This window comes from Cnephaeus nilssonii, assembly GCF_951640355.1.
Source record: "Cnephaeus nilssonii genome assembly, chromosome: 3".
In the NCBI taxonomy this organism is placed as follows: Eukaryota; Metazoa; Chordata; class Mammalia; order Chiroptera; family Vespertilionidae; genus Cnephaeus; species Cnephaeus nilssonii.
Window position 1 is genome coordinate 84,271,552 of NC_137074.1, and position 14,963 is coordinate 84,286,514.

The 14,963-nt window shown below is 40.1% G+C and overlaps 1 protein-coding gene across 1 annotated transcript in view; it reads left to right on the forward strand.

Moving 5' to 3' along the window:
* Positions 1–14,963, forward strand: part of PROS1 (protein S) — a 96,671-nt gene that overhangs the window by 23,365 nt on the left and 58,343 nt on the right. Inside the window, exons 2-3 of the mRNA XM_079766571.1 lie at positions 10,411–10,568; positions 13,329–13,353. Coding sequence (XP_079622697.1) covers positions 10,411–10,568; positions 13,329–13,353 — 183 coding nt within the window. The remainder of the gene's footprint in view (positions 1–10,410; positions 10,569–13,328; positions 13,354–14,963) is intronic.

Here is a 14,963-nt window from a genome sequence, read left to right on the forward strand (position 1 = left end):
AAAAATTAGTTTCTCAAGTAAAAGATAAAAAATAAAAATGTGAAGTAGTTGAAGGTCATTCACTTCCTCTACTGTTCTGTTTGGCAGGTCTGTTTCCTGTCAGGTAGACAGCACAGTATTGGAGTTCCCTGCGCTCCACAGCTCCTCTGCGTCATAAGCCACAATCCTTTTTTCACGCAGTCGGGAGCTCTTTGTTTCTTAGTCTGCCTTCAGTTGCATTCACACAAGAGTCAATTTCTGATACAACCCCTGGGTGGCCGTGTTTCTGTATTGATATCTGGGGCTTAAAGGCTCCTCCCCTACCCAGCGTTTAGAGGGCTTTCCTTGCCACACTTAATGCTGGGATAGAGGGATGGACTGCCCTAGAGCTGGCTTTCTGTTCATTTCTCCACACTCTGTTCTCCAGGTTCCACAAAAACAGCGTTCCCCTGCAGTCTCGAGAGTGTTTTTTAATTGGAAGATCCTATGTACTGGGTTTAGTAATCAGAAGCAAGGATTTAAAAAACAAAAAGAAAAGAAAAGAAAAAAGCCACAGGATGCGCGCAGACTCACGTCTTCCCCTGGCACTCTGCAGCCGGCGCACTGGCAGAACTCCAGACTGCCCTCCTGTGCCCAACCCTACCGTGGGTTAATTTCTATAGCCTCCTTCTTCCCACAGCCCTATGGACCCCTTTTCCACATTCAAGGCCTGCACTTACCCCAACAGCGCGTATTTTGTGGGGCACAATCTTCCTTTGAGACTCTAGTGCTGCTGCGTGTGTTTCACGCACGTTTCATGCACGTTTCTCCATCCAACCTAGACCCCAGATCTCACCTCTCCCTAGGAGATAGCTGACCTTTCCATCCATGAATTTCCTCACTGTCCACGGATTTCTCACAAGCTGTGGTTAATTTGCCAATTCTGGGTGGATATTAATCGATTTGGCTGTACCTTCTCTTTGCTCTGTGAGAAGGTGCAAGGCTTATCCATGTCCTCGTGCCACTTTGTCTCCTCCTGGACAAACTTTCTAGGCACCCGTGGTTGGAGAGGCTGGAGTCTTGGTATTCCTGGGTTTGCAGCTGAGGTAGCTGGTCCCTGGGGGTTGTGGTTGTAGGATCCTGGGAGGTATCTGAGGGTCTCCCCAGTTGAAGATAAGTCTGGGCTTCAGATCACCGCCACTCTCCCCTTCAAAATGGTGCAGCCTCTTCCCCCTGGCTCTTTAGATATTAGGATTTTTTATCTTCTTCTTCTACTTCTTAAAGAATACCGTTCAACATTTCACATAATACTGGTTTGGTGATGATGAACTTCTTTAGCTCTCTCTTGTCCATGAAGCTCTTTATCTGACCTTCAATTCTTTTTTTTTTTTTAACATTTATTTTTATTTATTTATTTTTAAATGTATTTTTTTATTGTTGATAGTATTACAGATATCTCCTGTTCCTCTCCCCCTTCCCCCCTTCCTCCAAGCCCTTACCTACCCCCCAAGTCTTCATCACCCTATTGCCCATGTCCATGGGCCATGTATATAAGTATATAAGTTCTTTGGTTTATCTCTTCTCATCCCCTCAACCCCACATCGAGATATGTCAGTCTGTTCCATGCCTTCCTGCTTTGGTTCTTATTTTGTTGGTCAATTCCTTTTGTTCATTAGATTCCACAAATAAATGAGATCATGTGATATTTGTCTTTCTCAGTTTGTTTTATTTCACTTAGCATAATATTTTCCAGGTCCATCCATGCTGTCCCAAAGGATAAGAGATTCCTCTTTTTTACAGCTGCATAGTATTCCATAGTGTAAATGCCACATAAGCTTTTTTATCCATTCATCTACTGATGGGCACTTGGGCAGTTTCCAAATCTTAGCTATTGTAGAAAATCCAATTCTTTTCAATTGGGGTTTTGGGGTTTTTAGGATGTATTCCCAGAAGTGGGATCACTGGGTCAAACAAAAGTTTAATTTGACCTTCAATTCTAAATGATAGCTTTGCTGAGTAGAGTAATCTTGGTTGAAGGTCCTTGCTATTCATCAATTTGAATACTTCTTGCCAATTTCTTCTGGCCTGCAAAGTTTCTGTTGAGAAATCAGCTGATGGTCATATGGGTGCTTCCTTATATGTAACTAACTGCTTTTCTCTTGCTGCTTTTCTTAAAAATATATTTTTATTGATTTCAGAGAAGAAGGGGAAGAGAGAGAGAGAGAGAGAGAGAGAGAGAGAGAGAGAGAGAGAAAGGGAGAGAGAGAGAGAAGCATCAATGATGAGATAGAATCATTGATTGGCTGCCTCCTGCACGCCCCCTACTGGGCATTGAGCCCACAACTTGGCATGTGCCCTTGATCAGAATCAAACCTGGGACCCTTCAGTCCTCAGGCTGACACTCTATCCACTGAGCCAAACCAGCTAGGGCTTCTCTTGCTGCTTTTAAGATTCTCTCTTTGTCTTTAACCTTTGGCCTTTTAAATATGATGTGTCTTGGTGTAGGTCTCTTTGGGTTCCTCTTGTTTGGGACTCTTTGTGCTTCCTGGACTTGTAAGACTATTTCTTTCACCAGGTAGGGGAAGTTTTCTGTTATTATTTTTTCAAATAGGTTTTCAATATCTTTCTCTCTCTCTTCTCCTTTTGGCATTCCCGTAATTTGAATCTTGGTATACTTGAAGTTGTCCCAGAGGCTCCTTATACTCTCTTCATATTTTTGGATTCTTTTTTCTTTTTGCTCTTCTGATTGGGTGTTTTTTGCTTCTTCATATTCCAAATTGTTTATTTGATTCTTGGAATCCTTTACTGTACTGTTGAATCCCTGTAAATTATTCGTTATTTCAGTTAGTGTATGCTAATTAATGAGTGGTTTTTTGTTATGCCTTTGAAATTCTCACTTAGATTCTTGAAAATCTCACTAAGTCCCTTGAAGCTCTCATTAAGATTCTTGAGCAACCTTATAACCGTTGTTTTGAATTCTGTACCAGTAGTTGGCTTGTTTCCATTTCTTTCATTTGTGACATGTATCTTTGTCTCCACATTGTGGCTGCTTCGCTGTGTCTGTTTCTATATATTAGATGTGCTGCTATGTCTCCTGGAATTGGTAGAGATCATGTGATAGTAGTGTGTCTAATAGAGTCCAGTGGCTCAGCCTCCCCAGTCATCTGAGCTGGGCCCTCTAGTTGCACACATGTGTGGGGTGTTTGTACATTCTTGTTGTAGTGGAGCCTTGATTGCTGTTGGCATCACTGGGAAGAATTGACCTCCAGGCCAATTGGCTATGAGAACCAGCTGCAACTACAGCAGAAGAGCTGCTGTAGGAAACACCCCTATGGAGCAGGACTTGCTTCTGTGGGGCTTTGGTGTTCATTGAGTCTTCCCCTTGAGTGTGTCACTTGTGGATGTGTAGAGTTGTAATCTGGTGTGGTCTGAAGCTGTCCACTGGGTGTGTTGTCTCTTGGGTATCCAGGTAGGTACAAAGTCAGCCACTGCCTGGGGCACCCAGCAGGAGCTACAGAGAGATTTTCAGATTCCTCCTATTTGTATTGGGTTTGGAAGTGCCCAGGTGAGGCCCAGCTGTGAAGCAAGGCAGGCTGGTGCTGGTGCTGGGTCTTGGGCTTCTTATTGATAGGTTTGGGGCATGCTGAAGCCAGTTGCTGCTTGTTTGGGAGGTTTTTAAAAAGACTGAAGGCTGAGCTTGGACAGGCCACTCATATGGAAAAGCCTCTGCAAACAGGTTGGGTGGGCTGCAAATTGGATGGGGCAGGGTCTCAGGGGATCACCAGGGTGGAGTGAACAGTTTGGGCCATGCTTATGGAAACTCAGATATAGCTGTCAGTCAGCTCTGCAATGGGGAGGTCCCAGCACAGGAACAATAACCCCTTCAAGCACCCCAGTCTAGGAGAACGCTGCCCCCAAGTTCCTGCCCCAATGCCAGACAATCCAGTTCCTCCCTGTATGTCCCTGGATCCCCCAAAGCAACCCCCCAGTACTGGAGGAAGTGGGACCTTGTAAGTTCATGCACCAACCTTTTAAGAGGAACTCTGAGGCTCTACAGCCTCAGCTTCACAGGCCCAATCCCTGCTGGTTTTTACAGCCCAAAATTAAGGGGACTTCTCTTCCCAGCTCTGGAACCTTGGGCTAGGGGTCTGGTGTGAGGCTGGGACCCTTTGCTCTCATGGGAGGCCTCTGCAGCCATGATATCCCTCCCAGTTGAAAAACAAAAAAACAAACAAAACAAAACAGAAACGCCACATGTGAGTGTGGGGCCAGCCTGTTCTGTGCCTCCACCCCTTCTATCAGTCTTGATGTTCTTTCTTTACTTCTCTAGTTGTAGGACTTCCATTCAGTCAGATTTCAGGCTGTTCTGAATGATGGTTGTTCTGTATTTTAGTTGTAATTTTGATGTGGTTATGGGAGGCAGCCAAGTTCTAGCGTTTACCTACTCCACCATGTTGGTTCTTCCTTAAATATATATATATTAAGATTCCTATCCCATTGGCACCACTTCATAGCTCTATGACCTTGGTCAAATCATGTAACCTTTCTCCATCTTGATATCTTCAATAAGAAAATGAGAATAATTCTAACCTGTAGTTTATTTCATTATTTATGTGAGGATCAAATGAAATAATTAACATAAACTTTGAAAATTATTAAGTGTCATGCCAATTTGAAGCATTATTGGGTTGAACCTGCATGAAATAGGACATAAACATTCAAATCTAGTCAAAATTTATTTAGACAAAGTTAGTTTTATATTGTTAGCTTTATTATTCTTTAGGTCAAAGTATTACTGGATGTGGTCTAGGCCTGGGTGGGTCTGCCTTGAGTTGGCCAATAGTGTTTGGGTTCTTGACTTGATGCAGGAAAGATTTCACAATATGAGTCCAAGTGATTTTGAGAGTACATTTATTACAACTGGGGACTGTGAAACGAAGGAAGGGCTTAGATGGAAGAAGCAACAGGACAGATCCTAGGCGGGGCTGCTTTGGCTTACTAAGAAATAAAAGTTGCAGTGACAGAAGTGAACTCACTAGGAATTCAGAGAAACAAGGGGACATTGGATACAGGTTCAGGGCGTGAGTCTGAGATGAGCCATTGCTGCCTGATGCTCCCCTGGTTGCAAGTCTCATGGGGTCTCTTAGAGTTTAGGAGACAGAGAGCAGAGATACAAGGCATGGATGGGCTAGAACAGTGGTCAGCAAACTCATTAGTCAACAGAGCCAAATATCAACAGTACAACGATTGAAATTTCTTTTGAGAGCCAACTTTTTAAACTTAAACTTCTTCTAACGCCACTTCTTCAAAATACACTTGCCCAGGCCGTGGTATTTTGTGGAAGAGCCACACTCAAGGGGCCAAAGAGCCGCATGTGGCTCGCGAGCCGCAGTTTGCTGACCACGGGGCTAGAACATACTGTGGGTCCTTTATCTTGATGATTTTTATATTTCTTTAATCAGGGGTATCCTAGAGGTGATCTCAGTGAGGGTCTTATAGAATATTCATTAGCTTTCTAGGTGTGTCCTCCAATATGTTGCTTCATCAAAATGTGGATATAGAGGGGTCAGGAGTTATTTTATGGTTAGTTTTATTTTCAAAGAATGTCATTGAAGAGGGACCAGGACTGAGGCCATTCTGCCCTGGGACTATCTGGAATGTGTAAACCATTTGTTCCTAAGTGTCCTTGGTTAGAAAGATAAAACCTTGTGATTCATTAGCTGGCTGTAAATTGCTCAAATCGTTTGGCCTTGTTTATTTTGCCTCAGTTTCCCTTATTCCACTTGTCAAGGGATTTCCCTAGTTTCTTACTATTCTACCTCATTACCCCCTTAGAGGCTTCTATCCCTAAAATCCTTTAGGGTTTATGAGGGAGGACGGTATGTCTTCAGTAACTACTTCCTGCTGATAAGGGTTGTGGTCCCTGCCTCTGTAGGGTTTGGAAGTCTCTCCCTGCCTGATCTGAGGAGGAAAAGGGAATGGGATCTGGCATTGGAACAGAGAGGCTGTTGGCTTATTTTTTTAAAGTAGGGATGCGCTGGACTCTCTGAAGTGTCATCATCTTGACATGGTATTGTTGTATCCAAGAGGTGACAAATTTGACAAGAAGATTAGTTATATTATCTGTAACAGATTTTTGTTTATTGAAGCGGAGTTTGAGGTCCTTGATGGGTCACAAAAATAGGTCTTAGGTTGTAGTTCCTGTGGGAACTCACAAGAAAAAGGTTAAATTTGAGATAAGTGAGCCCAACTGGCTATCGCTGTGAGCTTTACTGGAGTTGGGGTGCTTAGTAGGATCTGATGTGGGCCCTTCTGTCTGGTTGTAGTTGGGATCAAGACAATTGTATTTCATGTTGTAAGGCCCAAGAGACTTCCCTCTGTGGTGTAGGAGGGGCCTTCTAGGGGCTGAGGGAAGTTGGGGAACAGAAGTTTTTCTCTAATTGTAAGACCCCAGTGAGTGCTATGAGTTCAGCTTTTTGGGCCCAAGTAGTGGGAGACAGAGGTTTTGCCCCTTGTTTCCTGAAGACGGTTAATGGCATACCCAGACTTTCTGACCCCATCCTATATAATAAAAGCCTAATATGCAAATTGTTCAACCGGGAGTTCAACCGCTCACTATGACACCAGGGGGCAGCGTGGAACATGGCGGGCATCGGCGACATGGCACTGGCAACGGGAGGCAGTAGAGGCACTGCTGGCCCTGATGGGCCCCGACAAGAGTGGGACCGCAGCGGGATGGTGGAGCAGGTGAGCGAGTGGCACCAGGTCAAGGTGGATGCGAGTGGGGGCCCAATCGCCCGCCAATTGCCCTGCACACAAAGACCAGTGGTGGCAGCGGGGAGCGGGGCCACCGCTGGGCTCTCAGGCGCTGAGGCAGCTGGGCAGGAGGCCCAGCCCCAATCGATCGACCTGCAGGTGGGATGGTGGAGCAGATGAGGGGGTGGCACCAGGCCATGGTGGGGTGCCAGGCAGAGCTGTGAGGCTGGGGATGCGAGCTTGGGCTGTGATCCTGGTCCTGGGGGCATGAGCTGGGGCCCAATCCCCGCAGGCCACCCCGAGGGACCCCACCCGTGCACGAATTCGTGCACCGGGCCTCTAGTCCTGTATAAAACTTCTGCCATCTATAAACTATTCTGCTTCAAGATGAGGTAAAAGTTCGTCTTTTATGTCAGGCCTGCTTGAATATAATTGTTCAGTAGTTTCTATGGATCGGTGTGTGACTTGGGTTTCTGTATTTATTGGTAGGAGGGTGGCAGGATTGAGAGTTTGGCAGACCTTCAAGGTTAATCCAAGAGAGTTGAGGAGGAAAGCCTTATATTTACTTAGCCTTCCCCCTGTGAGCCATTGAGATCCCTTTATTTCCATTGTGGGTAGTGAAATTGGCACTAGGTGTTAGCCCAGTGGGGTCAGACTGGACCTGGGTTTAGCAACCTTGGTCCTTGAGTTCTGGCTAGGAAAGTATTCACAATTGAGATGGAAACTATGAGAGAACATTTATTTGGAAAATCACAAGAGGTAGAAGAAGTAATCTGTAGAAGAAATGGGCTGAGGAAACAAGGTATAAAGGCAAAGGAAGAGCCCTTGGAGCTTAGAAGTCAGCTACGTGATGCAGATATTTCTCTCCAGTCTGTTGCTTGATGTTGAATTTTGTTATGTAATTTTTGTTGTTATTCAACTATTTTAAAATTTTTTTCTTTCCCTTCTGTTTTTTTCCTTACATAGTCTTTATATGATGCCTTTAAATATTTTTAAACAATAAAATAAGTGTTATAATACCAAATAGGAAAATGTAATACATTAGTCATTTATATTAATCATTTTTTAAAGGTGGACAAATCTTACATAATAATTTTTTGTCACAATAATGAAAAATATTAATTAGTTAAATTCCTTAAATTTTAAGAAGGAAATCTTTCCTTTTGTGACAGCATGGATGGACCTGGAAAGTATTAATGCTAAATGAAATAAGTTAGTCAAAGAAAGACAAATACCATATAATCCTACTTATATGTGGAATCTAATGAACAAAATAAACGGATGAACAAAATAGGTCTAGAGGCATGGAAACATGGAACAGACTGATAGCTGTCAGAAATGAGGCGGGGAGAGAGGGACTGGGTGAAAGAAGGTGAAGAGATTAGCCAAAGAACATATATGCATAACCCATAGAGACAGCAGTGTTAATGATATATATATATATATTAATTAATGATATATATATAATTATATATAATGATATAAAACATTGTACACCTAAAACTAATATATATAATTAATGATATATATATAATTATATATAATGACAATATATATAATTAATGATATATATAATTATATATAATGATATAAAACATTGTACACCTAAAACTAATACAGTGTTATATATCAATCATATCTCAAACTGAAAATGACAACTAAAGAAATTCCCAAAATTTTAAATAACTTTGTAAAAATTAATCTTTTTCACATATTCAAGTGCCACAGATAGTGTTGCCTGATTTTTAAAATCTTGACTCATAGTTGGTTAAAGATGTTTTATTAATTTAATTATGGAAGTTTTAAAATGAAAACATATACCAGTAATAGCTGTTGGAGTGGTGAGAAGTGATCATATATTTTATAAGTATTTATTTATTTACTTATTTTTAATCCTCACCCCAGGATATTTTTCCATTGATTTTTAGAGAGAGTGGAAAAGAGAGGGATAGACCGAGAGAAATATCGATGTGAGAGAAACACATTGATTGGTTGCCTCCTGCACACACCCCAGCCAGGGCCCAGGCCAGGGAGGAGCCTGCAACCAAGATATGTGCCCTTGACCAGAATCGAACCTAGGACCCTTCAGTTCGCAAGCCAGTGCTCTATCCACTGAGCAAAACTGGCTAGGGCTGTTTTATAAGTCCTGAAGAGAAAGCTGAGAGGATTTTGTGCTGATGTAGAATTGGGATTTGAGGTGGGGAAGGGAGGAAGGGGGAATGAAGGATTATTTCAAGATATTTTGTCTGAGCTCTAGAAGTTACCATCAACTGAGAGGTCAAGTGGAAGCAGTCAGATGGAGTGTGGAAATTAAAAGTTCACTTTTATGATGCCATATTTGAGATTTTTATTCGTCATCCAAGAGCTATCCAATAGCCAATTAGACATATGATCTGAAGTGAGGAGGGAGGCTTGAGCTAGAGATATAATGTATCATTAAGATATAGCCATGAAACCTCAAATAACCAATATTGAGAGATCAGTAAAAGGGGTCTGGTCAATGAGATATAAGAATAATGAAAACTGCCTTATGACCTGTAAGTTAGGTTTAAATATTGTGTCCACGAAGCAATAATCAAGGCTGTCAAATAATACTTGTAGGTCATGGAAGATGAGGACTGATAATTAACCTTTAGCATTCGTATCATGACCTTGATAAAAGCAGCATGGTAAAGTCACACACAAAAGCCTGATTGGTGTGAGTGTGAAAGAATGGGAGGACAGGATGTGGGGACTATAAATATAGACAACTGTGTCAAGGGGAGCAAAGAAGTGGGAGCATTTCTGATAGGATTGAAATGCCTGTCATTAGAGGATGAAGGTCATAGAAGGCATGCTAGGATTAGTCTCTGTGGATTCTAGAGTCTTCTGTATGGATTTGCTTTTACTATGAATTTTTATCTTCCTGTTTGTATGAATAATTGTGTTAGCCTATTAAATATATTTTAAGTGGCTGATTAGACTATACTTCTGCTTTAGCGATCATGTGAGTTTTTCATTAAAATTCAGAAAGTAGCTTTCAAGATGGGATAGCTATGACTTTTGACATAGTGATTTCAGCATGATGCTATTTCCAATGTAGTTATAAGATAAACAGAAGTATCATCTGGTATGTATGACCTCCAGCAGGAGCATGAAAAATTTGTGTAGATCATTATATTAGTGCTGTAGCTGAACACAAAACCTGTTCTTTGAGTTGTTATCAAAGTGCTATATATCTGCACTTTTTTTTTCAGTTCAACCATACTGATTTTAAATGTCATACAATTCGCAGGCAGAAAATGATTCTAATTATCACTAGAGGCCTGTCCTTTGGTCTGTCCTACAGGGATTGGGCCAGAACTAGCTCTCCGACATCTCCAAAGGGGTCCTGGATTGCGAGAGGGCACAGGCTAGGATAAGGGACCCCACCGGTGCATGATTGGGGCCAGGGAGAGACCGTGGGAGGACTCCAGGGCGTGTCCGGCTCGTCTCACCCAGTCCAGATCATCTGGACCCCAGCAGCAAGTTAATCTCCTGGTTGGAGCATCTGCCCCCTGGTGGTCAGTGCATGTCATAGCGACTGGTCAAATGGTCGAATGAACGGTCAGACACTTAGCATGTTAGGCTTTTATTATATAGGATTGTTTAAAAAATAATATATTTAGGTGGAGAAATGAAATATTTCTTTATATAAACTTATTTTTTTTCCTTCAGTTTTGTCAAAGCAACATGCTTCACAAGTTCTGGTTAGGAAACGCAGAGCAAATTCTCCTTTTGAAGAAGTCAAAGCGGGTAATCTTGAAAGAGAGTGCATCGAAGAACTGTGCAATAAAGAAGAAGCCAGGGAGATCTTTGAAAATTACCCTGAAACGGTAAGAGCTCATGAAAATTAATGTTAGCACAGCTAGTCATACAATTATAGTCAGAACAGTTCCAGCTTGAGTCTGTTCCTCTGTGTTCCTTTGAGTCTGTTCCTCTGTGTTCCTTAAATGATTGTGTATATATCACATTTCACATGTAACCACTGAAGTATTTCAGAAGGAAATACCTTAAAGGAAGGTGGACTAGTCAGGAAGACACTATTGCCAAAAGCAATGTGCTCTAACCAATCTATAATTTAATTATAGATGGATTAAATACTACCAGCAAATAGTATCAACCTCATGGTTTGTAAATACTTTCTTCCAACCATAACTTGGTAATATGGGGTAGGGAGGGAAGACATCTTAAATATAATGTGTGTGCATGTTTATGTGCGCACATGTACAGACATGTGTGGGTACCAACATGTGATTGCATTGTTATCACTATACTTAATTAAATCTCTCCACTGGCATTTTTAACCAGCCTTTAATCTAGAGCTTGGTATACAATAGGTACTCAGTGAATCCTTACTGAAGAATTCACTCAGCACTGTGTTTCCTGAGTATATTTTAATTTATTCCATAAATCCTTGAGAACTTTCCTGAGCCATTTTATATCATCAGTCATGCCTAGGGTTAGAATTTACATCTTAGTGTATTACTTTTTCCAAGTTAGTTTACAAAAATCTAATCATAAACATCCCTAAATATGTTGAAATACGACCTTATTTTTAGTCCTCTTATTTTCCAGGCGAGGATGTTCTCCAAAATATCTTGCAGGTGGCAGTATAAATAGTGCCTCTAAGAATTCAAGTTTGATAACCTTCACGGTTACCTCAGATATTTTCTTTTCTGAGATGAACCACATAACCAAAAGGAAATGAGGAAGAACATATATACAAAGACCCTCCTTTACCTCTCCCATGGCTCTTAGGACCATGAGATAACGAGGAAGAATCCTCTCTATAGTTGGAGAACTTGTCCAAGACAGTAATAAGTTGTGTTCTCTTTAATTCGTTTACCTCCACCTACCTTTATAGGTTCAAAAGGAATTTTTTCCAAGGTACCTAAAGATTCATTTTTAATACTCTCTGGGATTGAAGCAAAATGTTTCTCTCAATTCAGTTGCTTTGTGGATAAGCACTTGGCAAGAGGAAAATACTTTATTCCACACAATATACAGAGTATACTTATTTTTTAGGAAATAGATACACACACACACACACACACATTTATTTTTATTATAGAAATTTAAAATATATACCAAAGTACAGAGAACAATATAATAAACCCCAATATATTCTCCCTCCACTTCAACAATGATCAGTAATCTACCATACTTATTTTGCCTGTTTTCTACTATGCCCACTCTAATTTTGTTTTGTTTGCTGGAATATTTTAAAGCAATCGTGGATGGCTGAGATATCGTATTGTATCACTCATACATAAATACTTGATTATGTTAGCATCTGAGTAGCAAATGGGGAGTGAGGCCAAAGACCATAATGGAGTGAAGGGAAGATAGTGGGGAAGGGAACTCATGAATGTTTTTTCTCTCCTCCACTCATTCTGACAGTGGTCTCATTGGCAAAAGAGAAAGATATGGCAGACAAATGAAGAAATGGGAGAAATAAAAGGAAAGAAAAACATTTGTTACTGCTTCTCACTTCCATCCTGCCCCATCCAACTCGCTGTCCACGTCCCTAATACCCTAATTCACATTCCCAATCTCTACCCCATTGTTTACCTCCCTATTACCCCTAATATATTCCTTTCAGCCATCACATAACCTCCTTTTGAACCCATTCATTGTTGCTTATCCTCCTGGCTTCTGTTCTGTAGAAGACACAGCTGTCTGAAATACTTGATGGGGGATCCTATCCTTATAAACTAGTAGATGTGTTGTGTAGGTTTATATGTGAGAGAAAGAAACAGTGAAGACTTTTGATTCTGTGCTGGATGAAGTTATATTTTGCACTTCATTTCGTTTTTGTGTAGAAACACTGGTTTCTCATGGGGTGTTCTTATGCTTCTAATGTTACACGTTAGATATATTATGGCTTAAGAAGGCTTTTTGTGAACCAGCCTGAGAACCTTACCATTAGAAATCATTTTTAACATTTTCTCTCTCTGATGAAGTATATTTCTTAGTCCAAATTACTGATTTACAGACAAACTTTTGATACATAACCAATTAATAAGTAAGGTATTACTTGTACCCATGATGCTAAAAGATAAATGTCCAATTCAGTTCAGATGATGTCAGTGTTACTCATCATTGGATCTGGTATGTGCAGTCGGCATGGCATGAAATGTGACAAATGGCTGTCTAATCTCTCTGGGAAAAATAAAGAATTTACAAAAAGGGGACATATATGATTACATTTGATAGCTTCAATAGAACCTGTTTTCAGATTAGAAATTTTTGAAGCATAATTTAATAGATCAATATTGCCTTAAGACTAAGCATCTTATTAGCTTAATGTTATTAGTTATCTACTCCTAGTATATTTTTCTATAGAAAAAAATCTTATAATGTGGAAATGACAATTGTATGTAACTTATTTGCATCTTTAAAAACATATATATTTTAAAAATTTCCCCTTCACCATTTATCCCCCCATACCCTCCTCCACAATCACCTACACCCCTCCTCTCCTTCCCCCACATATTTGCATCTTTAAAGTAAAAACACATTTTAAAATTGTTTTAACTCTATAGTGAAATTTAACTTTCTAAGATAACATACTTATTTTTCTTTCTTTCTAGGAATATTTTTATCCAAAATATTTAGGTAAGTTCAAAGGATTTTATTCACATAATTCTAGAAATGGAAGGGAATTAGATATGATCAAGTCTAGTCCTCTACTTGTATATTTCATCCAATACAATTTCATTAGCCTTGGGAGGAAGATTCTATATGCAATATTGCTGTTCTTTTATTAAAGTTATGTAGAAAAATTTAGAATTGTTCTTTACCATGTGGAATTTTGACTTTTAGTTTTTTCAATTTCCTGTCTTTCTCATAGAGTCATTAGGCTAATACTAAGTTATATTTAGGTCATGGGTTATCTTTTAATGAAAGAAAATATCTCTATACTTCCCAGAGCTGTGGCATAAATAATTATTAAAATGTTTAACAACTTCTCTCTTGGCAACATCACTTCATCATTTCCTGCAGTATCTGTCTCCATGTTTTGCTTTGGTACACAATTCTGGACTTCCGAGGAGTGAGGTCATTTCCATACCCAAGCAGATGAGATGATTTCAACTAAATATCAGTTAAAGATAATTAGCTTTCAGTTTGCTTTAAGGAAATATGAGAACATTTGTATTAATATTACTTGGGATAGTTGTTAGCATTTCTCAGCAATAAAAGTTGGGTATAATTTTCTCACCTCTTTCTGATGGGATTCTCTGTAGGTCGAGCCCACAAAGGTGAGCTCTGGTCCTCCTTTAGGCTCAGATTTCTCCCCACTGGTGCCTTTTGCCATCCCACTCTCCTCCCAGCCAACTTGAACTTTGAGCCCTGTGAAAAAGAAAAACGAATCTCCCTTGAAAAAAAGGTAGAAATGTACTCTGATATACATGAATTACTATGCAGCTTAAAATTTATTGATATAATTTTGCGAGTAACTTTCTATTACACTATTTTTTCTCTTGAAATTTGAGGGCTTAATTATAGTTTAGGGCTTTACTTTTTGTTTGTTTTTGAATACCCATGCACAAATTCCAGAGACCATGTTTAGATTCTGTATATCTCTTCTTTTCCCCCCTTTCTTAGGGAGCCTGATATTGAAATGATGGTATGTGCTTATATCTTCCCTTCAGGACAATGAACAAATAGCAGCCTAAGACCACTGTGTAGAAGACCCTTTTAGAACCAAGTGCTCTTCTTCATAGTCCTGAAGTAGTTACAATTTCATTTATGAGTGTCCACAATGGTCTGACTCGCTTTCTTTTGATAATCCTCACCCGAGGATATTTTTTCCTTTGGTTTTTAGAGAGTATGGAAGGGTCAGAGAAAGGCACAGAGAAACATCACTGTGAGAGAGTCACATCAATTGGTTGCCTCCTGTACACATGATAGAGCCTGCAACCGAGGTACGTGCCCTTGACCAGAATCGAACCCGGTACCCTTCAGTCCTTGGTCTGAAGCTTTATTCACTGAGCCAAACCGGCTAGGGCTATACTACATGACTCACTTTCTAAAGCAAAAACTACAGGTTTGCACTGTTAAAGTGGAGAAAAGACAGAATAATAAGACTATTTCAGCTTCTCAATTATAGGTAGAAATTTGATTATGTTATAATTAAAACAGATAATATTTGACTATTAAAGAGTTACAAGCTTGCATTAAAAAACATAGTGTTAATCCCTATTTCTTAAGTTCGTGTATTGAAA